Source organism: Cynocephalus volans, chromosome 3 (assembly GCF_027409185.1).
Source record: "Cynocephalus volans isolate mCynVol1 chromosome 3, mCynVol1.pri, whole genome shotgun sequence".
Taxonomy (NCBI): domain Eukaryota; kingdom Metazoa; phylum Chordata; class Mammalia; order Dermoptera; family Cynocephalidae; genus Cynocephalus; species Cynocephalus volans.
In genome coordinates this window covers 168,533,088-168,558,748 of record NC_084462.1, presented here as the reverse complement: position 1 = coordinate 168,558,748, position 25,661 = coordinate 168,533,088, and the positions used below count along the sequence as shown (strand labels likewise).

The 25,661-nt window shown below is 34.4% G+C and overlaps 1 protein-coding gene across 2 annotated transcripts in view; it reads left to right on the top strand.

Moving 5' to 3' along the window:
- The window catches only part of EML5 (EMAP like 5), a 155,994-nt gene that overhangs the window by 114,101 nt on the left and 16,232 nt on the right, over positions 1 to 25,661 (top strand). Inside the window, exons 26-32 of one of the 2 annotated variants that reach the window (XM_063088985.1) lie at positions 1,979 to 2,180; positions 2,856 to 2,982; positions 5,755 to 5,769; positions 9,248 to 9,326; positions 10,448 to 10,577; positions 12,840 to 12,938; positions 23,434 to 23,454. In XM_063088985.1, coding sequence (XP_062945055.1) covers positions 1,979 to 2,180; positions 2,856 to 2,982; positions 5,755 to 5,769; positions 9,248 to 9,326; positions 10,448 to 10,577; positions 12,840 to 12,938; positions 23,434 to 23,454 — 673 coding nt within the window. The remainder of the gene's footprint in view (positions 1 to 1,978; positions 2,181 to 2,855; positions 2,983 to 5,754; positions 5,770 to 9,247; positions 9,327 to 10,447; positions 10,578 to 12,839; positions 12,939 to 23,433; positions 23,455 to 25,661) is intronic. The other variant, XM_063088986.1, reaches the window with a different exon arrangement.

Sequence of the window (25,661 nt, the reverse complement as noted above, 5' to 3'; positions counted from 1 at the left end):
GTTTTAACCAATTAAGTATAAAATACATGTATAGAATTAAAATAAACAACATTGATTTAATGTGATGGATGATTTTTTTTTTTGCTGAAACTACACGGTACAGATGCTTTGGAGTTCTTCATACCTATGCTACTGTATGCAGTGTGATTACATTAGTCCTTTAGTATTCACAGGAGATTGGTTCAGGACCCCCCTACGGATATCAAAATGTATGGATGCTCAAGTCCCTTAATATAAAATGGTGTGGTATTTCATATAACCTATGCATATCTTCCAGTATTCTTTAAATCATCTCTAAATTACTTATAATACCTAGAACAATGTAACCACTGTGTAAACAGTTACACTTCATTGTTTTTTATATCTACAGTTTTTATTATATTTTTTATTATTTTGTTTTGTCTTTTTTCAAATATTTTAATCCACTGTTGATTGAATCTGCAGATGTGGAAGGCCAACTGTACTCAATTTTATTTTTTTGCTCTGGCTGGTGCAGGGATTCAAATCACTGATGTTTGTGTTATAACATTACTCAATTTTTAAAAACACTTTCCTCTATTTAAACTACTGCAAAACATTAGGCTTTTGCTTAAAACAAAAATAAAATTTAGGTATCAAATCCAGATGTTTTTATTTCTTAATTGCCATAAATTGCTATGTATTATAATTTGGCACCAACATGGATTTAAACATAAATTTGAAAATAGGTCATTGAAATTATGTTGTGGCATTCAGTTCATGGTAGTCTTAAGTAACTGCTCATATTACTATTTTTAGATCAACACTGAGATGAAAACTCAGGTTTAAAAATTCTCGTAGAGATCTCAGACACCCAAGAAAATATGCCATAGACCCCTGTTCTAGATACGTACAAGTGATAGAACCTTAGATGATAAGAATGCGTTTCACTAAAACGTTTATTAGTCAGAAACTTCACTTCCAGCATTCCAGATGGTATAGATCCTTTAGAAATAGGCTCAAGGATATTGGTCTACAGACTCCTTCTTCACCTCACTATAGCAAGAACCATACAATCTTAGAGAAACTACCTTTTTGTGGTGCTTTGATGATATATCCCACTCCCTAATTTTTGTTATAGTCTTCATTCCCAGAGGATTCACTGATTTGGGGATCACTATGTTTTGTTTAGGATGTCTTTCATTTTAACACCCTTGAAAAGATGTTTACCTTTGATCTGAAATTTACTTATTAACTTGGTAATTCTAGTGTTCTAGATTTAAAAATTGCTAATGTCTGTAGCTTGAATTTTTTCTTATATTGAAAATGAAAATAATTCCTATGTGTAGTGCTTATAAATGATAGCACTAATGAATTAAGATGAAAGATATTTACATGGGTACCTACATATCAAGGTGATTGATAATTACTTTTTGTTAATATAGGCACGTTGTGCATGGCATTTCTGTCCTTTTCTCAGTGATTGTATCTTTTTCCAGCAATGATATATCTGTATAACCATTGTATTTAACAGATATACACTATTCCTTAAATATACACTGTAATTAACAACTATTACTTTACTGAACAGTTCATTAACAATTATTACTTTATTGAATAGTTAAAACTTTTCACTGCTGTAAGTAAATACTATGTAAGTATTTTTTGCACACATAGCATGTTCTTAGCATGGAACTCTAGATGGGAAATTGGTGAGTCAAAGGTGAGAACATTTTTATGCTTTACATACAGAATGCCAAGTTGGTTTCCAAAAGAGTTGCCCCCGTGGTACTGGCAATGTGTGAAACTATTTGTGTTATCCTGTCCTCAACAAGCTTGGTAATTGGTATTTTCTATTCTAGTGAGTTTCAGTATTTTTTCATATATTTTTTTTACACATTGCACATGGAATGATTAATTTCTACTTAATAAGAAAGAAATTAAAAAATCAAAATTATAACTGAAAGTTTTAAAATAATGAAACTTCTGATAAAATTTGTTTGAATTTTTTTCTCTTTAGGGAAAATTTGGGAAGTTTAAGAGGTATGTGGCCCATAGTACACATGTCACAAATGTTCGCTGGACTTATGATGACAGCATGTTAGTTACCATAGGAGGTACAGATATGTCTTTAATGGTATGGACAAATGAAATGGAAGGTTATCGGGAAAAAAGGCCTTGTGATAGTGAAGAATCTGATATAGATTCTGAAGAAGATGGAGGTATGTCATTTTAAAATATTTTTTAAAAAACAGAAAAAATTTAGCACGACTGATTTAAACTGCAGAAGTTAAAACAAGTAATAATAATGTTTGAATAATTGTGGTGTTACTGTTTTTGGTCTGTTTAATACAAAAATTGGCTTTGTGACCAAAGAACAACAGGCTGGCATATATTGATGACTTAGATATCCTTCTTCTACAAATGTAAGACAATTGTATTTTAAATAGGTACTGTTAAAATAAATTTTATATTGTTGAACCTCATTTTAAAATAATTTTGATTTTTTCATAATACACCAGTAATACCAGCTTATTATAGAAAGTATATTTTTCAGTAAAAAATACATAATCCATAATTCAACCACTCAAAAGTAACCTCTGTTAACATTTGGGGTATATTTTAAGGTATATGTGCATTTATGTACATAATATTTTAACAAAAGTGGGATCGTGTAGTACTTATTTTTGTAGCCTGCTATTATCACTTAGTAATGCTTTGAAAACATCATTACATATCATTAAATATTCTTACATCATTTTTACTGGATGCATATTATTTCATAATTTGGTTATAACAGTTTATTTCATGTTGCTGAACATTGTTGTATCCAATTTATAAGATAATTGATCTCCTCAGTTATCACTTAAAGAATAACTCTTGTATTTTGTTGGTAGGTTATGACAGTGATGTTACAAGGGAGAATGAAATCAGTTACACCATCAGAGCCTTATCTACAAATATTCACCCAATGTTTGGAATCAAGCCTCATTTGCAACAAAAAGAACCCTCAATTGATGAGAGGTAACAATCAAGTTTAAAATTAGATGAAGAAAAAGATACTAGTATTAAAAATTGAATTTATTATTTAACTAAATGGATTTTTTGTAAAAACTAAGCAACAGTGATGATAGTCATGCTTTATACAGTTTCCAGCACCTCTTAGAAAATATGTTTGTCTTTAAATACTTTTTGGTGGTGACAGTGTCCATGTGAGTAGTTTGGAGAATGATACGTATATATAAAGTCGATATGACTAAAGTAATCTTATTTACTAAATTTTATAAGTATATGTGATGAGGGTAGGGGAAGATAATAAAAATTAAATCTAATGCCAAGTACTTTTTAAGAAGCATGTGAGTAGAACTACAATTTAATTTTTAAAAGATCCATCTATATGTGCCTTTAATCAAGGATAGACAATCATTATTTCAAAAATTTTTCAAAAGGCAGGTTGAAGTATAGTTTGTTTTTATGGGAATTATTGGTCTTTATCTACAATCAGCAAATCAAAAATAAGGACATATGCACAGCAATTTTGAGAGATAATTTTGTAGTAAAGTCTCCGAGCTAGATGACAGATCAAGAGAGAAATTGTGAACCCGATGTTTCTAAAATCAAAGATGGAAAATAAAGAGGAAGATGGATCAGTGAATTGCATGGATTTCAGAAGTAGAGGTTTTAAGAAATGATAAGGAAAAATTATCCAGAAACAGCAGCAAGGAACAAAGAGGGTATAAGAGCCTAGAACATCAGTGACTCCTGTAGAAGGCTGCGAGGAGGAAAACTTTATTATGAGAAGTTAGTAAGAATATTTGAGGGAAAAGCTAAAAATGAAAGGGAATTCATTCACAGTTGAACAGGATTTGTGGAAAATTCGAGTGAATGTACCATCAGTGAGGGTAGTGCTGAAGACGATTGGAGTTCAGCTAGATAGAACTGACATTACAAGAAAGCATTGGCAGAGGGATTTTACACCTCTGCGTTTTATGTTCCAGGAAAGAGATAAGTTAAAAGGGTGAGATGCACATTCATGATAAGGAAGGGTAGGACTAGAGATTCTGTTGGACTGACTCACCCCAATGTTCCCAGGGAAGTGTTGGGTGGAATGTTGAGGTTGTGATGCTTCCTCAGCAACTCTTCTAAGGTGTCTGGTTTACTGACGATACACTTGTGATAAAAGCGATGGGTGGGAGGTCACCTAAAGAAAGGGGGTAGAGAGTGATCATCCATTTTGTCATCATGTATAAAGAGGCAAAGTAATAAATTAGAGATATATTTTTAGAAAGCTGACCATACCATAATCTACATACTTGTACAGAATTCCAGGTTGAAGCAACTTGGTAGAAGGCAGCATCATACAGTACAAAAGACATGGATTTTGGAGTCAGAAAAATGGGTTAAAATATTCATTTTCATCTTTTGCTGGTTGGACCTTGAAAAAGTATTTGTTCTTTTCACACCTTGGTTTCCTTAGTGGTAGAATGAGCATCGTATCCCTAACTTATGGAGTATTTCAAGGTTTTAATGAAATAATGTATGTCAAGAATTTAGATAGTAGGTCTTCACCAATGACATCCCTTCCTTGAAATGAAATAGAGTAACCTGAGGAGATACCTAATAAATACTGAAACGCTATTTCTGATTAAATATTCACAAAGTAGTGAGTACTACATATATTTATTAATTAGAGGAATACATATAAATATATATGGAAGTGTGGATGTTCCTAATTGGAATATTTGTAGTGCTTAATATTACTTAAAGGAAGTTATATCTCCTGGGTGATGAAAGGTAATGTTCTGTAGGGAAGAAGGGACTATAGACATTCCCATGAATCTCTTTCATTTGTTATATTGATTTTTTTTTTTAAGGAAAAATATTATCATTTAGATAAATTTGGTGTGTCAGAAAATGTGACCTAATTTTAGTCGTAGGCTGTTATTTGTGGTAAAACACTTAAATTAAAATTTTCTCCCTAAATTCTGAAGTGACCCCCATTCTGACAGAAATGTTTTACTGCTCAAGGAGAATGATTAACACTGTCACAACTGTAATGTTTGCTGTTAGGTTGCATTTTTTGCAGCTTTTTCAAAATTATTTTTTAAATTGTTTTGCATTTTTTCTCAATTTATTTTACAGTTTCAACTCTGCTAAATTCTTTTGAAAATGCCAAGGCAGAAGAATCATTAACATGACTCATAGTTAGGAGTCTTCGTTTTTATGCAATGAAAGAATCAAAGGAGACACAAATTAAGAGATATTTATTTTTTTTAACCAATTTTGAATATATTTGTGAGGAGATAATGTGGTCTGTATGAATAATTACTTTCATACTTTAAATAAAATGTATTATTTTCACCAATATAAAACAAAATGCTTTATCATCAATTAAAACAGATACTTACCAAATATCTTATCCATTTTAAAGGAAAATGTTACTGACAATTGATAGCTACTCTGGTTGGTTGATACTTTCGTGGGGTTTTTTTTCCTGAATGATTTTAATGCTTTTATGTTTTTCTTTTTACAACAAATGTTTTTGTAACAAATCTTGTGTATTTAAAATAGTAAATTTTTGTCAAATTTCCAATATTTTTAAATAAAAATATTCAAAACATTTATGTCACAGTGTGACACAAATTAGGCATTTTTGCATTTCCTTAGAATTCTGTTGATGTTGCCTTTATTCTGTTTACTAAACTGCTACATTTTATTCATCATTAACTTTCATATATGCTTTTCTGCTTTTTTCTCCTGTGCTTCTCTGCTTTTTTCCCCTTGCTCCTTTTGAAGGCAGGGGATAGTAAGGTAAGTGTTTTGTTAAAGAAAATATTTTATTTAAAAATTTACCCTTTGTTCTATTTTGATCTTTATAGTATTTTAAGGTATTGATTTTTTTCTCCTAAATGTTCAATTATATTTGTCAAGAAAGAATTAGGAAATGAAATAGGACAAACTGTACAACTACCATATGTGGTTGTCATTATTAGGGTCTTCATTATGATAATTTGGTTTTATAAATGCCTTCACAAATTACTACACTCTAGATAGTTTTAGTTTTTCCTTAAGTTTCAGAGACTCATAAAAACAAACTTAACCGTACCTATTTATCAATGAAAGATTATTCAATTTATAAACCTGTTAGCTTGATTTAATACATGTTTAGTCCACTCATTTAAAAACATTAAAATAGAGTAATTTTGGTGTTTGTATGTTTAATAAGAAATGACCCTTTGGGATACTTTTATAGCTACCTTTCATGAGATGAAAATGCCTTCAGAGAGTTTTCAAAACAGAACAATGTGGAAATGGCTGGTCTATTTTAGCACTAAAGAAAGGTACCACTAGGAAAATGCTGGAAGATAAGGATGAAAAAAGTCTATTTGAGACCAGATTGTGCACAAACTCGAAAATTAGGCTCCTCTTAATATATTTGGCAGCCATCAGGAATCCATTATCTGTTTTAAGCAGGATGATGTGTGCAAAGATATGAGTCCAGAGTGTGTTACGGCCTCTTAAAGGGTCCATGTTATCTTATACTATTTTAACAGGAATAAAGCATCTAGATTTAGCCTTATACATAGAGTACCTTATTGAGTACCAATCTTTGAGTTTTAAATAGGGGACATTGACAGTTCGCAGTGGTTAGAAGAAAGCAGAGGACGAAGGAAGTTTGGAAGGCCACTTCATATGAAGAATAATTAATTGTTCTGGGAATCACTTATTTCAAAACAAGAAAACTAAGTGGAGATATAATTACTGTCTTGGATATGAACAGCTTTTTATGTAGAAGTGACCTTCCTGTCATAGGCAGTGTTTGTGCAGAGTTTAGATGACCAAAGGGATATTCTAGATGAGTGAAGGAGGTTCCTGGTTTCATTGGGAGGATGGATGAAAATGACTTCTGTGATCTCCCCCAATTCTGTTTTGGTCATTATGCTATTAAGGGAAAATTTTTTTAAAAGCTTATTTCCTTTACTAGCAAAATCCCAAATCCAGCATGGTCCCGAGTGACTCATTCTGCCTTCTTGGATTGGCTGACTGGGGAACTTTGGTCAGAATGTCAGAACAGGGGAAGCTTAGGCTCTTGAGGCAATTTCCTTAAAAGCAGCTCTAGTCCTACCAGCCTTTTAAGTTGATTAACATTTTACTGCCATAAGCTTAAATATTTTGTTTGAAATTCAGATTACACTGCAGGAAAATAAGAATGGCAAGCTTTAAAGTTTACAACATAGAACATGTTGAATTCTTACTTTTATTTTTTCACCTTCCTCTTCCTGGTTTCCTCGCCATTAATGGAGTAACTTAAGCCTTTTGTTATATGCAGTAATAAACTAAAAATAACAGGCCTTTAATATATATAGTATGGTTTATCTGCATTAAACTTGTAAAAATATTTTATTACAGGAAGTATTTTATTAGTGTTTCAAATTCAAATGTGTTGTAATCTTTTTTATCTGCTGCTGAAAAGAGGTTCAAGGTAATCCTCTCTTTGCTCTGCTTACAAAGTCTAATTTTGTATTTTTATCATCTTTCATATTTGCCATTAATGAGCTATGTTACTTGGTACTCTTTACCTCTGTTCAGTTTTCTACATTTTTTTCCTTTGGAATTAGTGTCCCTGGAATGAATATAGCATCTTAATTAATCAATTTACACTATATAAGTAACAGCTTTACTAAAACTTTATCTATTCAACTTGTATAATTTTACAAGTTGTATAATTTTATTTTAAGCAATAATATAGCTTATATAAATGATCTCTATAAAAGTTAAAATGTTCTTAATTGTTACATTGGACTGTATAGATAAAAATTACCTGTTATTTGGGTTACAATTAAAGCTGTCAGATAGTAACACTGAATAAAGTTCACCCACAAAATTGACTTGGAAGAAAAGCCAAAGCTTCTGTCATTTTTTGAAATGGTACTAGCAGAAATATTTTTAAATGTTAAATAATATAAATTCAGTCCTATTTTTTACTTATAGACATTTAAGAAAGTATATGATGAGATTTGAAACTAAAATTTCGGTGATAATTTGAAAAGTTGTTTATATATTCTTGATATTTACTTTTTATGATGTTAATCAGTCATGCTTATATATTCTACATGCTGCTTCATATTACATATGAAAATCCACTTTTATTTTATATTGCATGTTCAAGATATAACACTTAATTTTTACAGATGTGTAACTTGACAGTTTGAAAATGCAAATATAATTTTATGCCTTTAATTTTATGATATTTTTCATAAATGTTGAAATTTTTTCACAGGAAAGTTAATTTATGTTATTTCCTGATTTAGTTGTTACAAATTGAATATTAAGTTAAAATGGGGGGGAGGGAGTTGATGAATGATTGATTTAGATATAATGTTCAGGTTATTAAATATTTGTATAATGGTTGTTTGAGATAAAAACAAACTACATAGTAGTTTTTTTGTTTTTGTTTTTTTTAAATTAAACAAAGCGTGTTAACAAAGAGCCTCCACGTTTAAATGATTCCACATGTGAACTGGGACATTTTGAATAGATCCTGAACAGAGAATAAGGAGATAGATTTGAGAGCTGCTGTGTAGGTAAAGTTGATAAATGTTTAGTAAAGAGAGAATAAGGGAATAGGAGTTGGAGACAACAGTAACAGTAATTATCTTTTACACAGTGTTGTATGCTTTACAGTGCTTTGTGACTGTAAAGTGTCTTCTTCCTTGAGTAATTGTCTGATGGTGACACCATTTACCAATACTAGAGACTTAAGGAAGTAGAGACGGCAAAGGGCATAGAAGAAAGGTAGTGAGTACAAATTTGAACTCAGATGTGATTTATGTTGCCAACAGTATAGAAAGTTGATAGAGATATCAAAATTCACCTTCAAGAAGAAAGTGTTGAGTACCTGCCATGTTCAAGATTCTCTGTTAAATGCTTTATAGCAGTAATCCAGGCTTTGTTGATAATGTACCCATCAAGAAATTTTCAAGTGATGCTAAACTTACATTTTTTTATTTGTTTATAAACAGTCTGCTCTTGTGCTATTATACTATTTACATTATGAAACATACACCAAAGAAATTAAAAGTAAAATGTATAAAAGTTTTGATATTTTCTTTCTACCTTCCTGCTTTATAAGCTATCAAGATATAGATGGCACAGTCTAGTGGAATGCAGCATGGGTTCATTTCTTGAAGGTGGTGGGGCAGACACCTCTTTGGAGGGCAGGTGTAGGAGGCTCAGTGAAGGCACCAAGTGACGCGTGCCTTTCTTCTTTCCCACTTCTCTGTTTCAGGCCCCCAGTGAGTAGGGCACCTCCACAGCCAGAGAAGCTTCAGACAAACAATGTCGGCAAGAAAAAGAGACCCATAGAGGTAAGGAAAACCCACTCTCCGATGTTATTAAAATGTATCCAGGGTTCCTTTTTATAAAACACCCAAGTCTTGTTATTAGTTTTTCATGAAAATAAGTGTATTGAATAATCTTTTTGGTTGGTTGTAACTATTACCGAAGTCTGAATTTGGATTAATATCTTCTGTTTCTCTGTTTTTTTTATTGGTCTTTTACTTTTCCGTGAATGATACCCTGAATTGAATTGTATCTTAATGAACCTCTAAATATATGTGAATGATCTATTGCTTATAGAACCATAGACACTTTGGCAGTGTCTTATGCTTAGTGGTTTGAATTTATAAGTTGAAGATTAAATACTTATACCTAATCAGGAATTTTACCCTGTGTAATGTATTCACTATACAGGGTTCATGAAAACTGTTTGTCCTTTGTCTCTGCTTCTAACCAAAGGAAACTTCCTCAATAATTGAGGAAGAAGGAAGGTTCTCCCAAGCATTTCATCATCCCAGTATCAGCAGCAACAAGCAAATTTTGTGAAATCAGGTGTAAACAAGATGTAAAGCTGTGGAAGGGTGATTGTTGTAACTCTCTCCCTCATCCAGCCCCACAAGATCAGTGACAATGGATACTTTCAGTAGCAGAATTATCTGCCAGAACTTCATCATGAGTTGTCAGAGGTGGTGTATTGGGTTTTTGTCCACTGATGCTGACTGTACTGTTTGGATTCTCCATAGTACATGACTTGGACATAATTTATCTTGAGTTATGTTTATATATCAGCTATTTTAATTAACAATAAACAAAAATTGATATATTCTTCTTTTGGACACAAGAGATACGTCAGTGTTTAACATGTGAAATCTTAAGAACTAAAATTCTTAGAATTGGGTGACCTTGTGATTCCCTTTTCTTTTTTATAACTTTATATAGAAAAGTATGCAATGTGTATTTCACATGCCTAAACAGGTTACACAGAGAAGTATGTCTAGCGTAATTCTGTGTTTGCAGTTTGTAAAACATCAAAAATGCATCCTCCATTTTGACAGAAAATGCTAGTACTATGTATACAACAAAACAATGGTGAACATTTAGACATAAGGAAGAATATAATTGTATAATGGTTTTATCATTATTGTTATAGGACCTTGTGTTGGAGCTTGTTTTTGGTTATCGAGGCAGAGACTGTAGGAATAATGTTCACTATTTAAATGATGGTGATGATATAATTTATCACACTGCATCCGTTGGAATTCTGCACAATGTTGCTACAGGTAGGGAACCCTGATCTCCACCCCCCACCCCACACATACAGTTTTAAAAGTTTAGAATCTTTTATCTAGCAGCTTAAAATTCTTAGTTAAAACTATAAATAATAATTTAAATGCATGAGAAATAGTCCAATATATAAATATTTCATATTGCAGAACTTTCTAGTAATATTTCAAGTTCAATCTTAAGAAAGTATGGGCTGGCCAGTTTGCTCACTTGGTAGAGTGTGGTGTGGATATCACACTAAGGTCAAGGGTTCAGATCCCCGTACCAGCCAGCTGCCAAAAAAAAAAAAAAAAGGGAGAGAGAAAGTATAATGGAGCAGGAAAGGATTTCATAATGCAAGATACTCATAAGTCTGTATTAGAAGTAGAGGCTTAATATATGGTAAAACCATATTTTATGTGAAACCATTTGTAACTTTAATTGTATTTCCCCATAACCTCATCGTGAGAATGGATGGCTTGGATAGTTGTCTCTGATAGTTAAAGATTGAAAATAGCATGTTGGGTGAGTAATTGCTGGGGTCGGGGTGGGGGTCTCATACTGAGACCTTGGAAAGCCAAGGAAAGAAGCTAAGAATGTGGCTCTACTGATGATACCTTGTTTTATCCAAGAAGGTGAAAAAATATTTTTTGATATTTATATAACTGAATGGATTGCTAAAGAACAAATAAAGTTCTGTTGGCACCATTTGATGACCAATGTGATAATCCTGCTAGTGACATTTAGTATTTAATTTTTAATTCTGTTTTATTACATACAATTGTAAACTTCATAAAGTCCAAAAATAGGCAGTAAAAATAGAGGTTATCTAATACAAACATTTCTGGCTTTTCCTCTGATAGCTTCACTCTGAATGGTAAAGAATGGATTGATTATGTGTGAGTCATAATCTTCCATCCCTGGTCAGTATTAACCATTAATATGATTTTTCTGTTTTGGTTTCCTAAAGAAAAGGATTGAGCAGGATTACCCAGAAATCAGTGGCAGTTTCCCATTTAATATTTTGGGCCATTTAAAAATTACTACAGGGTGCTTAGAGAGAAAATCCTTTTTAATTGAGGCTTCATATAACCTCAGAGAGAGTGGAGAAGAGTAAGATAAGATAAGCACGAAAGGAATGAATGTATAAACTGTTATGTGTATATTTGTAATGTTATTTTTAATTTTCTGATTTGTAATTAATCAACTCTCTAATGGTAGGGTATCAAGAGAAAGGGCAGAGGGAGACCAAGCTTGTGCTCCAGTTCTGATTATTTGTTCTCTCACCAGTTTGGGGAGACATTTCTAGGTTCACAGTCTAGAAAGTCTAGATCTATTAGCTGATCTTCTAACAACTTACCCAACAGTACATATAATTACTTGTTTGTTTAACTGAACTCTTAGCCCTGGAAAATATGATGAAGTATATTTTACTGGTATTCATGGCCCTCTATAATGCAGATCTAACCTACTGTTCTGACCTCATTTCTCACCTCTTCATTGTATTTGCCCAAGCCTACCTTTATTACCTCCTGCATGGACTACTGCCGTAGTCTTTTAAGGCCTCTTCACTGTCACTACTGCTAAATGAGCCACATTACTCCTTTCATCAAAAAAATTCAGTGCCTTCCCACTCACTACAGAATAAATATAAAATATGAATAAATGTGATGCAAATTATTAAATGGAAAATTACCGCTAGTTTCCATGTGACCCTGATGGATCCTTTTCTTTAGGAAACCAAAACAGAAAGACCATAGGCTGGCATTCAAAATCCTCTGTAATTCTAGTCCAAACTTGCCTTTACAGTAATATTACTCACTTCATAGCCCTACACTTCAGCCAAATGAGCCATTTATATGCATACCCAATACTTTCCTGCCTTGTGCCATTGCTTAAAGTGTTCTTCTACCTAGAATGCCCTTTTCCACCCAACTTCACATTTACAAAATCTGTTTGGATCAGTCTAGAAGTGCCATATTCCCATAATGAGAATAATCTTTTCTGCTCTGAAGTCCCATAACATTTTGATCTTAACTCTCTTTTGGCACTTGGTATCTTTAGACATGTATTATATAGTCTATCCCTTTCAGTCATTTATCCCTTTTAAGACTTCTGATTCATTTTTCTGTCCTTGTGATGATGTGCACGTAGTAAGTACTCAAAAATACATGTTGAATAAGCAAATAAGTTAAAGAGTAGTTTCCTCTGGATAAGTGCATTAGGCTGTTAACACCTTAAAAGTTTTTAAACTTAATTTTCAAATTCTCTTTTTATAGGGACTCAGAGTTTTTATCAGGAACATAATGATGATATTCTGTGCCTCACTGTAAATCAGCACCCGAAATTTATCAACATAGTGGCAACTGGCCAAGTAGGTATGTTTCTATACTTTAAAAAGAAACAATTTGTAATTATTCTTTGTGTCCATACTAACAATACTGTTTGATCATCACATATTGTACTCAAATACTGATAGTCAACTCTGTACCCCATAAATATGTATAATCAATTATGTTTCAAATTTTTAAAAATAATAAAAAAGGAAAGAATTTGAAGCATTAGTTTTATTCATTAAAGTCAATATACTAGGAAAAAATTAAAATAGAATATATTTGTGGATTGTTCAAAATATGTGTGTATGTAAAGGACACACCCAATTATACCATATTATTTGCTTCCAGGTACCCTTCTCTCACTTTGGTTATCTGAGTTGGTTCAGACAATTCCGAATTTAAAATAAACTATTGTATGGTGGTTGAAATAGTTGGATTTAGTCTGTTTTACAAGAACTTATGATCAGCAAAAAGATTTAATTCGATAGCATATAAAACAGAAAAGAAGGATTTGAGAAGGAAATGGTAAATAAAGGGAGCCAAGAAATAAACTCGATTGGGTGGGACAGAACGGGGGAAAGGCTCGAAAGAAGAGAACCCAAGTCTGTTTCATGTTGGTAAATCCGTTCTCCCGTTTTCTTTTCTTTGTCATTGGTCTAATTTACCAAGTGTTTTGAAATACACCTGTCTTGTCTTCTTTCTCTCTAAAAAACTTAAAGGCCATAACTGTACCAGGAAAATGATGAGAGGATAGCAGATCTATTTAGGATATCTGCCAATCAGTGGTCACTAGGAATACTCCATAATAGATTTGGTCAGTCAGATCTGCAAAACTCTGGTATAGTTTGTAAAAAATTCTTGAAATCATTGGGCTTATTGGATTTCAGTGGGCCTCAATTGCTTATCTAGCTTTCCAGATGTCTTTATTTTTTTTTAATAAGATAATTTATGCTTTTAAGATCTTCATTTTCAAGCAAGTACTAAATTGATCAGTCAGGAGTTTGTTCTCTGGGTTGCCTGGTTCTATGCCACATAGACCCTTGTAGTTTTCCTTTCTGTATAGTTCTCTGCTTTTAAAAGAAAATAGACCATTACTTTCTCATTATACACAAAATATTCTAATCTTTGTGTATAAATTCATAGTTCTAGACCTGTTGTTGCTAAGCTTTTTTTGTTTGTTTGTTTTTGGGTTTTTTTTGTGACCGGTAAGGGGATGGCAACCCTCGGCATGGTGTCGCCCGCACTGCGCTCGACCAGTGAGCACACCGGCCATCCCCATATAGGATCCGAACCCGTGGCCTCGGCGCTCCCAGTGCCGCACTCTCCCAAGTGAGCCACGGGTTCGGCCCGTTGCTGAGCTTTTTTAAAGTGAAGTTTCATTTTCACTCTGCACGAGGAATGAGGTCCATCTTCTTGAGGAATGAGAGACCATTGAGGAAAGAGCACCTAGCTCAGTACCTCTTGCCACATAGTTATTGCTCAGTTAATTTATAAAGTAAATTCATTTATTCAACAAACTTATTGAGCACCTGCCATTTCAAGGCGTTGTTCTAGGTGCTGGGATACAAGCAGCTTACAGAAAAGACAAAATCCCTGTATTAATGGAATTTATATTCTGTGAATAGAATTCTAGAAGGTATGGCTCTTACAGCTTCCAACTTTGCTCCTTTTTTTCTTTCTCCTCTTCCTTTGTTAAGCAACTTTATTTATCATATTAGTGCTATAGTTTTCTCTCTTCGTTAAGAAATGTCGTGGTCAGAAATTTGTCTTTCAGGAATTTGGCTCTCTTCTCCAGTTCTTTCCTTTTATTTTGAAAGGCAACACTAAAGGGATATGGAATGGCTTATCATCTCCCCTCTCTCTCTTTCAAAGTCAAACTGTGGCCAGTACAGAAGTAAATTTTAGATTGTACATACCCTATGCTTTGCTCCACTTGTACCCTTTCAGAAAATAGATAACAAAAATGCTTTACTGATGGCTAAGTAAGGTAGACTCAAGGGAAGGCCAAAGAATGAGGAGAGACATTTTCTTTTCTGAACATAAAGACAACCATATCAGTAGTTACTTTGCTACTAAGTGTGTTTAATATCCACAAAGCACAAAACATTATTTTAAATGTTTATCGTTCTTTTTGTTAAAAATCATACAGATCATAGAGGAACTGAACTATTTGATTTTGTGTTGTTTTAGCCAGTTATATTCAAACTGTTCTTTTTTCTTGGCTAGAATCTTGGAATCTTGGGGAAGTAGTTGTGACCTCTCTCTTGGAAGCTCAGTTACAAAGTGGTTCTTCACATAGAACAGAAATCTGTCTCTCTCTGATTGCTACTCATTAATCCCCATTTTGGGGTTATCTAGAACATCTGATCACTTATTCCCATGACATTATCTTCCAATTTTGGAGACAACTATAATCTTTTCCCTAAGTCTTATCTTGTGCTTCTCTTTTAGAAGACCCATTTTGGACATTCTCCAGCTGCATTCCATAGGCAAGGTGTACATGAGCACAATGGGATTTCTTTCCATGGAGGAGACTACCTCTCCTCTGGACCATGCTTTGGGTATCTGAAATCCTAGGATTCTCTACCAAATGGTCCTGAACCTGCTTCTGGGCCTGCATGAACCTCTTCTCTGAGTTCATACTCCCAGTGGCAGACTCCACAACCAGTGTGTGTACTTTTAAGGGATGGCCAAGAGGGTAGCTGTTCATTGAGTAGAGGTGGTTGGAGTTTTGATGTGAAAGTTGGGATAACTGCAAAACTTAGTCAGTTTGGGCTGCCATAACAAATACCATAGACTGGGTGGTTTAAACAACAATTTACTTCTCATAGTTCTGGAGGCCAAAAGTTTGAGATAAGGATGTCAGCATGGTCAAGTTGTTATGAGGACCCTCTCCCTGGTTTGCAATGGTTGTCCTCTCATTATATCCTCACATGTGGAAAGAGATTATCTTTCCCTTATCTCTTCTTATAAAGACACTGATCTGATTGTGAGAGCTCCCCATCATGTCCTAATTACCTCACAAAGGCCCCACCTCCTAATACCATTACATTGGGGATTAGGGTTTCAATATATGAATTTGGGGGGAGGACACAAACATTCAGTCCATAGCACCACACTTGAGCTTCCATGGCTCCTTGTGGTGTGGGATGGACCTGGGAGTGGGAAGAGAAGACATGCTGCCCAGAACCCCAAGGAGTTCTAAATTTGTACCAGGTCTTCCAGGTCATTATAGGAGTATACTCATCAGGATAAGAGGATAGAACATAGTTCATTTGATTATTTTTATCTTGTTTGACAACTTTAAAATGTTTAGGCCTACAGTGTTTAGGCCTTCATTTGTACTCTTGTCCCAGACCCTGTAGATATTCAGGGACAAGCCTGATATCCAAACCAAACACTCCCAGTCTTTTCAGCAATTCTTCATGTGGCATAGTTTTAAGTCCTTTCACCATTTAGTTGTTATCAGAGCATGTTCAGAACTAAAAATCGTGTTTCCCGTTTGGTCTGCTCAGCAGAATCAAGTCCTTCATCTTTTCCCTCATATTCCATGTCAAGACACTATGGGCCTATGTTATCAATATGTCCTTGAAATCAATACTTCATATATATATAAGGCTCTACCAAGGCAAAAAAAGAATCACCTATTTTCAATGGATTCCTAAACTTTTACTCCCTTCTTCCTCGCTAAAGACTGTCATTTTTAAAAGATCGGTCAATAGGTATTTCCATCACAGATATAACAGGCATAGGCTCTCATATTTTCTTTCTTGGCAAACTTTTACTCATATGGAAAATCTGTAGTTAAGAGAAAGAACTTTTTTCTTTCTTGAGTTATATGGTAACCTTTGCCGTCATATCTCTCAGAAGGTTTGTTTGTTTGTTTGTTTATTATTTATTTATTTATTATTCATCAAGAATATTCATGAGATACAAAGCTAATTGTCCCCTCCTCCTGCCCATGATGTAAGGGCCAGATTCATACTGGGGGCATACTCATTACCACAAATTGCAGTTGTACACTTTGTCCATCCCAATTATCCTCCAACCTCCCTCCCACTACCCCTCCCCCCTCCACTCCTGTTTGTAGTCCTAGAAATATTCCCTTCCTGTGTTAGATCACAGCACTACTGTGGTCTTTCTTTCCTGCCTTCCTTTCTCTCTTAGCTCCCATGCATGAGTGAGAAGATGTGGTATTTATCCCTCTGCTTTGCTTGTTTCACTCAGCATAAATTTCTCCAGGTTCATACATGTCGTTGCAAATGGGAGTATTTCATTCTTTTTTATGGCAAAGTAGTATTCCATAGTATATATATACCACAGTTTCCTATCCAGTCATCTATTGATGGACATTTAGATTGGTTCCAACTCTTGGCTCTTGTAAACAGAGCTGCAATAAACATGGGAGTGCAGGTATCTCTTTGACATGATTTCCATTCCTCTGGATATATACCCAAAAGACAGATTGCTGGATCATATGGAAGATCTATCTGTAGTTGTTTGAGAAATCTCCATACTGTTTTCCAAATTGTTTGTACTAATTTGCAGTCCCACCAACAGTGTAGGAGCATTCCCTTCTCTCCACACTCTCGCCAGCTTTTGTTATTCACTGTCTTTTTGATTATAGCCAGTCTAACTGGAGTGAGGTGGTATCTCAATGAGGTTTAAATTTGCATTTCCCTGATGACTAGTGATGTTGAGCATTTTTTCATATATCTCTTGGCCATTTGTATGTCTTCCTTTGACATTTTGTCTGTTCAACTCCTTTGCCCATTTTTTAATTGGGTTATTTTTTTTTTTTTTACTGTATAATTGCTTGAGTTCTATGTATATTCTGGATATTAGTCTCTTGTTGGATGCATAGTTAACAAAAATTTTCTCCCACTCTGTAGGTTGTCTTTTCACTCTGTTGATTGTTTCTTTTGCTGTGCAGAAACTTTTCAGTTTGATATAGTCCCATTTGTTTATTTTTTCTTTTGCTGCTTGTGCTTTCGGGCTCATGTTCATAAAACCTATGCCCTGACCTAACTGCTGAAGTGTTTCACTTATATTTTCCCTTAGTAATATTACCGTTTCGGGTCTTATACCTAGGTCTTTAATCCATTTTGAGTTGATTTTAGTATTTGGTGAGAGATGCATATCTAGTTTCATTCTTCTGCATATGGATATCCAGTTTTCCCAGCACCACTTGTTGAAGAGGTGATCTTTTCCCCAATGTAGATTTTTGTTGCCTTTGTCTAATATCAGATGGCTGTAAGCCTGAGGAGTGATTTCTGACTTCTCTATTCTACTCCACTGGTCTGAATGTCTATTTTTATACCAGTACCATGCTGTTTTGGTTACAGCAACTTCGTAGTATAATTTGAAGTCAGACAGTTATGCCTCTGGCTTTGTTTTTTTTGCTCAGGATTGCTTCGGCTATTTGGGGTCTTTTGTTTTTCCATATGAAAGGTAAAATTGTTTTTTCCATTTCTATGAAGAATGTCATTAGTTTGATGGGGATTGCATTGAATCTATAGATCGCTTTGGGTAGTATAGACATTTTCACAATGTTAATTCTTCCAATCCAAGAGCATGGAATATCTTTCCATCTTTTTGTGTCTTCTTTAATTTCTTTCAGAAGTGGTTTGTAATTCTCATTGTAGCAGTCTTTCACCTCCTTGGTTAAATTGATCCCTAGGTATCGTATTATTTTGGTGACAATTGTAAATGGGCTTACTTTATTTCTCTTTCTGTTAATTCATTATTTGAGTATAAAAATGGTACTGATTTGGGGGCTTTTTTTTTTTTTTTTGTATCCTGCAACATTACTGAAGTTATTAACCAGCTCTAGGAGTTTTTTAATAGAGTCTTTAGGTTTTTCTATATATAGTATCATGTCATCTGCAAATAGGGAAAGTTTGACTTTCATCTTTTCCAATCTGGATTCCCTTTATTTCTCTTGCCTAATTGCTCTAGCTAGTACCTCCAGTACTATGTTGAATAGAAGTGGTGAGAGTGGACATCCTTGTCTTGTTCCTGTCAGTAAGGGGAAGGCCTTCAGTTTTTCCCCATTCAGAATAATACTGGCTGTGGGCTTGTCATAAATGGCTTTTATTGTGTTAAGATATTTTCCTTCTATACCTAATTTGTTGAGAGTCTTTATCATGAAGTAATGTTTAATTTTGTCAAATGCTTTTTCAGCATCTGTTGAGATGATCATATGGTCTTTGTCCTTGAGCTTGTTGATTTGATGTATCACATTTATTGACTTTCGTATGTTGAACTATCCTTGCATCCCTGGGATGAATCCCACTTGATCATAGTGTATAATTTTTTTAATATGTTGCTGTATTCTAATTGCTAATATTTTGTTGAGGATTTTAGCATCTAGATTCATAAAGGATATTGGCCTGTAATTTTCTTTTTTTGTTGTGTCTTTATCTGGTTTTGGTATCAGAGTTATGTTGGCCTCATAGAATGAGTTTGGGAGAGTAGTGTCTCTTTCAGTTGTTTGGAATAGTTTGAAGAGAATTGGTATTAACTCCTCTTTAAAAGTTTGATGGAATTCAGCTGTAAAACCATCCAGACCCAGAATTTTTTGGTTGGAAGATTGCTAATTACCACTTCATTCTCCTTGCTTGTTATTGGTTTCTTCAGGTTTTCTGTCTCTTCTTGGTTCGGTCTTAGTAATTTATATGTGTCTCGAAACTTATCCGTATCTTCCAGATTTTCAAATTTGTTGTTGTTTTAGTCCGTTTTGTGTTGCTATAACAGAATACCTGAAACTGGGTAATTTATAAAGAAGAGAGGTTTATTTGGCTTATGATTCAGGGACAGCTGCATCTGGCACGGGTCTCAGGCTGCTTCTACTCATGGCAAAAAGTGGCAGGCAGCTGGAGGGTACAAGCAGATCACATGGCAAGAGAAAGGAAGCAAGAGAGAGAGAGAAAGTGCCAGGGTCTTTTTAAGCAATGAGCTCTAGCGGGAACTGATAGAGCGAGAACTCACTCATTAATCCCTCCTCCCCCAGGGAGAGCATTAATCCATTCATGAAGGATCTGCCCACATGACTCAATCAGTTTCCAACACTGCCACATTGGAGATCAAATTTCCATATGAGTTTTGGAGGGGACAGCACATCCAAACTCTATCAGTTGTCATACAGTTGTTTTTAATAGTCTCTAAAGATTCTTTGTATTTCTGTGGTATCAGTTGCAATGTCTCCCTTTTCATTTCTAATTTTTCTTATTTGGGTCTTCTCTCTCCTTTTTTTTTGCTAATCTAGTTAATGGTGTGTCTATTTTGTTTATCTTCTCGAAAAATCAACTTTTAGTTTTGTTGATCTTTTCTATTGTTTTTTGGGTCTCTATTTCATTTCGTTCTGCTCTGATCTTAATTATTTCTTTCTGTCTACTGCCTTTAGGTTTGGATTGTTGTTGTTTTTCACGTTCTTTGAGGCATCGTGTTAGGTCGTTTATTTGAAGTCTTTCCATTTTTTTGATATAAACATTTACTGCAATAAATTTGCCTCTTAGTACTGCTTTTGCAGTATTCCAGAGGTTTTGGTATGATGTATCTTTATTTTCATTAGTTTCTAGGAATTTTTTGATTTTCTTTTTAATTTCTTCTTGGACACATAGGTCATTCAGGAGCCTGTTATTTATTTTCCATGTATTTGTATAGCTTCCAGCATTTTGCTTATTGTTTATTTCCAGTTTTAATCCATTGTGGTCTGAAAAGATTGCTGGAATGATTTCAGTTTTTTAAAATTTTCTGAGACTAGATTTGTGACCTAATATGTGGTCTATCCTAGAGAATGTACTGTGAGCTGATGAAAAGAAAGTGTATTCTTTAGCTGTTGGGTGAAATGTTCTGTATATATCTGCGAAGTCTGGTTGGTCTAGGGTGTAGATTAAATCCTGTGTCTCTTTGTTGACTTGTTGCCTGGAAGTCCTGTCCCATACTGAGAGAGGGGTGTTCAGATCACCCACTATTAATGTGTTAGGTCCTATCTCCTTCTTTAGGTCTAAGGGTGTTTGCTTGATATATCTGGGTGCTCCAGTATTGGGTACATACATGTTTATGATTGTCATGTCTTCTAGCTGGATAGTTCCTTTTATCATTATATAATGGCCTTCTTTGTCTTTTTTAATGTTTTTTGGTTTAAAGTCTGTTTTGTCTGATATAAGAATAGCTACTCCTCTTCATTTTTGCTTTCCGTTTGCATGGTATATCTTTTTCCATCCCTTCACTTTTAGTCTGTGTGTGTCTTTACAGGTGAAGTGGGTCTCTTGAAGACAGCATGTACTTGTATCTAGCTTTTTAATCCAGTCAGTTAGTCTGTGTCTTTTGAACAGGGAGTTTAGTCCATTTACATTTAGAGTAGTTATTGAGAAGTGTTATTTAATTCCTGTCATTTAATTGCTACTTGTTTAGGTGGTTTAAATATCTTTTGATCATTACTTCCCCTTTTATTTCTCTTCTTCAATGTTAGTTGGGAATTTAAGGTGGAATGATTTAGCTTCTTTCTCTTTCTTGCTGGCATTTTTGTTTTAACTGTGGGTTTTGCTCTTTCTTGTGTATTTGTGATGGTGGTCACCATTATTCAGATTCCAGATGAATGACTCCCTTGAGAATTTACTGCAGGGCTGGTTGTGTGGTGGTGAACTCCCACATCTTTTGTTTGTCTGGGAAATACACTATTTCTTCCTCATTTCTAAAGGAGAGCTTTGCTGGGTAAAGAATTCTTGGCTGGCAGTTTTTTTCTTTTGGTATTTTGAATATATCAGTCCACTTTCTTCTGGCCTGTAGGGTTTCGGTTGAGAAATCTGCTGTTTGTTTGATGGCGTTTCCCCTATAAGCGACCTGATGCTTTTCTCTTGCTGCTTGTAGAATTCTCTCTTTGTCTTTGAGCTTTGTGAATTTAAGTATAATATGTCTTGAGGAGGATCTTTTTGGGTTGAATCTTTTGGGGGACCTTTGAGCTTCCTGGATCTGAATGTCTGTATCCTGCCCTACACCAGGGAAGTTTTCTGTTACTATTTCCTTGAGTAGGTTTTCGATACCTTTTCCTTTCTCCTGCCCTTCAGGAATACCCACAATTCGGATGTTAGAGTACTTTAGGTTATCTGCTATCTTTCTTGGATTTTGCCCATTTTTAATTCTTTTTTCTTTTTTTTTTTCTTTTCTTTTTTTTTTTTTTTTTGTCTGCCTGAGTTATTTCAAAAAGACCATCTTCAGGCTCTGAAGTTCGTTCTTCTGCTTGCTCTCCCCTGCTGCTCAAGCTCTCAGTTGTGTTTTTTATTTCATTGAGTCTTTCATTTCTAGAAGTTCTGCTACACTCTTTGTTATGGTATTAATGTCTTTGCAGATTTCCTCCTTCATATTCTGGATGTTTTTTCTTGTTTCATTGTGTTCTCTAATTGAGTCTTCCTTTTTTTCTCCAAGTTTTCTTAAGATCAGTGCTCGAAATTCTTTTCAGACATTTTACGGATTCCCTGTTCCATAGAGTCTGACTTTGGAACATTACTGTATCCTTTTGGTGGTATCATTTCTCCTTGATTGTTTGTACTTCTAGTATATTTTTGCTGACAGTTGGTCGTTTGGTAGGGGGTTTGCTTCTTCTGTTACACTGAGGTTGGCTGTGGAGTGGCCCTGGTTGCTACTGTGGGGGATGAATTGTCTTTGCTTGACAGTAGGTGTGGTGGTGGTTATGTTAAACCACCTTGGTTCCCGTTCAAGACTCTGTGATCATAGAATGAGCCCCTAGCACTGTGGAGTTCTGCTGGGCCAAACTTGGTGGGTCAGATCCACAGGCTGGTGCTCCCTCCTGGTTCTGAGGCGGGGAGAGGAGCTGCATCCAGCCACGCAGTTCCACTGGCTGGTGCTGCTGCTGGCCTCTACCAGCGGGCTCACCTGTGTGGTGCCAGTTTGGGGTGCGGGGCAGGGCCTGGAGCTCCCCCGTCCGCCTCTCAGAAGGTTTAGATCTAATTCTTCCCTGCTAATAGAGATGCATTAAAACTCCAAAGGTTGTAATGTTGAATGTGCTAGCAATACCGATTTGATCATCACAAATTGTACACAAACAGCGATAGTCAACTCTGTACCCCATAAATATGTATAATCAATTATGTTTCAAGTATACAATTAAAATTTTTTAATCTGGGAAAAAAAATAAATTTATAAAATAAAAAAAACTCCAAAATAAGGGTCACGTCAATTTAAATCATATCAATATTACTTTCAAAGTTGTCATAATTAAAATTTTAGTAACATTATATATATACAAAGAAAACAAAATTTTTGTCCAAGGAAAGATTGAAAGGTATTGTTAATATGTAATTGAAATAAGTGCATTAACACCCTACAAATAAGTGTTAATATGTAATTGAAAATAAGTTTACTCAATTTAATGTATAAAACTAATTTTGTATATGGTATTTTATTATTTAAATTATTTTTAAAGTATTATTTTATGATAATTGAATCCTTGCAAATTTTACTGCTAGTATTTGTTACTTATGGATAATTATTTTCTGCTGTTTTTCCATTATAGGTGATTCAACAGACATGTCAGGTAAGGAAAATTAAACATTTTCTGTTTTAGTTGTATTTTTTGGCAATAAAACCTAAATTCTTATAAAGTGATAAGATACTTAGGTTCAGTAATAAGATACTTAGGTTCAAGTATCTTATTGGTCTATTAAAAAAAAACTTGTGGATTTTTTTTTAATGAAAAATACATCATTTTAATGCCATGACACTGAGCTCAGTTTGCAATAATAATAGTTATTCTTTAAAAAGCTAATATATTGTGACCTTTTTAGTGTGCTCAACAACTGTTCTAAGCACTTTACGTGTATTAGATTAATCATCACAAGAATTCTTCATGATAGTTGCTATCTTGCCAGTAGCATATAGCTGGTAAAGTGAAGGTGGGACTGAAACTTAATCTCAAACATAAATCAATAAATTTTATTGCCTAAGAATAAAATCTCTTAAAATTTATTATTTTTATATACCATCTCAATTATTGTACATATTAGATCAACAGATCATTTAAAGATTTAAAAATAACTTTTTATTATTGATTTTGACCATGGCTTTATGAAAAAAAACTATGAAATTAACATTGTGTATCTACTGTTTTTAGATATTATAATTAGGTTTTTTCAACTGTATTTGCAGTTTATGTAATATAGTAAGAATTAGCTCTTTGATAATGAAACATTCCCCAGCGATTTGTATCTATTTCCCTCCCCTCTTCCAGGGCGAAGCATGATTTTGTGACTTGACTATTCAACTACAACAGCAAGGTCCTATCCTAGCTGTCTTGGTTAGACTGAAGAGCAGGGGTTGGTAAACTACATGCATGGGTCAAATCTGGCTCACCAGGTGTTTCTGTACAGCCCATGAGCTAAGGATAGTTTTTACTAAGTTAAATAGTTGGAAAAAATCAAAAGAAGAACAAAATTTCATGACAATTATATGAAATACACATTTTCATATCCACAAATAAAGTTGGTTTTGTGGGGGGGGGGGGCGCGCTGGCTGGTACAGGGATTGAACCCTGAACCTTAGTATTAGCAACACGATGCTCCAACCAACTGAGCTAACCAGCCAGCCCATAAGTAAAGTTTTATTGGACACAGCCATGCTCATTCATTTACATATTGTTTATGGCAGCTTTCTGTGCTGCAATGGCGGAGTTGAGTAGTTGCAACAGAGACTGTATATGACACACTCATCACTTTGTACTGCTGCTTGGCCCGCTACAAGTTCCAGTGATGTAATTATAACTTCACAGATTTTGAGCTCTGTGTTTATTGCTATACTACAATGTTTTATTTTGTTTTTTAACCAGTGCATCTCCACCATGTCAAAACAAGGGGAGAAAAAAGAAAAGTAGATTTTGAATGTCACAGTTGTAAGGCACAGCAAAATGTGGGTCATATTGTTATCAAATGAGATAGTAAAGCATCATGTTTTTTATGCAATGACACTATAGCTGTGCTGAAGGAATACAGTAGACATCAACATTTTCACACTAGGTTTCATCAACATTCTCAACTCACAGGAAAGCAATAGTCAGAAAAATTAGAAAATTTAAAACAATATTTTATCACGACAAAATTTCTTCACACAAAAAAATGAAATTGAGGATACAACCAAAATTAGTTTCTGAGTGGCTCATTTGTTAGCCAATCCAGAAGAGCTGTTTATTAACAGTGAATTAATCAAATCATGTTTGACTGCAGCAGGTGAAGAAAGGTGTCTAGAGAAAATAAACTTGTTTAAGACTATTACCTTTTTGGCAAAAACTGTTGCTACAAGAGTTGATGTTGGGAACAGCAGTAGTCAGTTAAAAACAAGACAAAGAAAAAGGAAAATGATTTTGAGTGGTTTCCCTTGGCTCTTAATGGGTCAACAGATGCTGCCAGTACTGCCCATTTGTTGTTCATAGTGCCAAATTTGAAGAGACTGAAGAGTTATCCCCCATGAATAATCTCCATGGAACTCTTAACGATAGTGTTTTCAAACAGGTTAAGAAAACATCACTTCAGTACAGCCTGAAGTGGAATGTGCTATGACGTTACAACTGATGGTGGTAAAAATATGTGTGGGGCAGGAAAAGGGATAGTTGGATAAATTAACGAAGCTTGTAAAAATCTCAGGTGTTTAAAGCCTATGGTTATTCATTGTTTGATTCATCAGCAGCAAGTTTGTGGCAAATATTTCTATCTGTCATTTGTTATTGAACTTCCATATTTTGTTCTTGAGTGC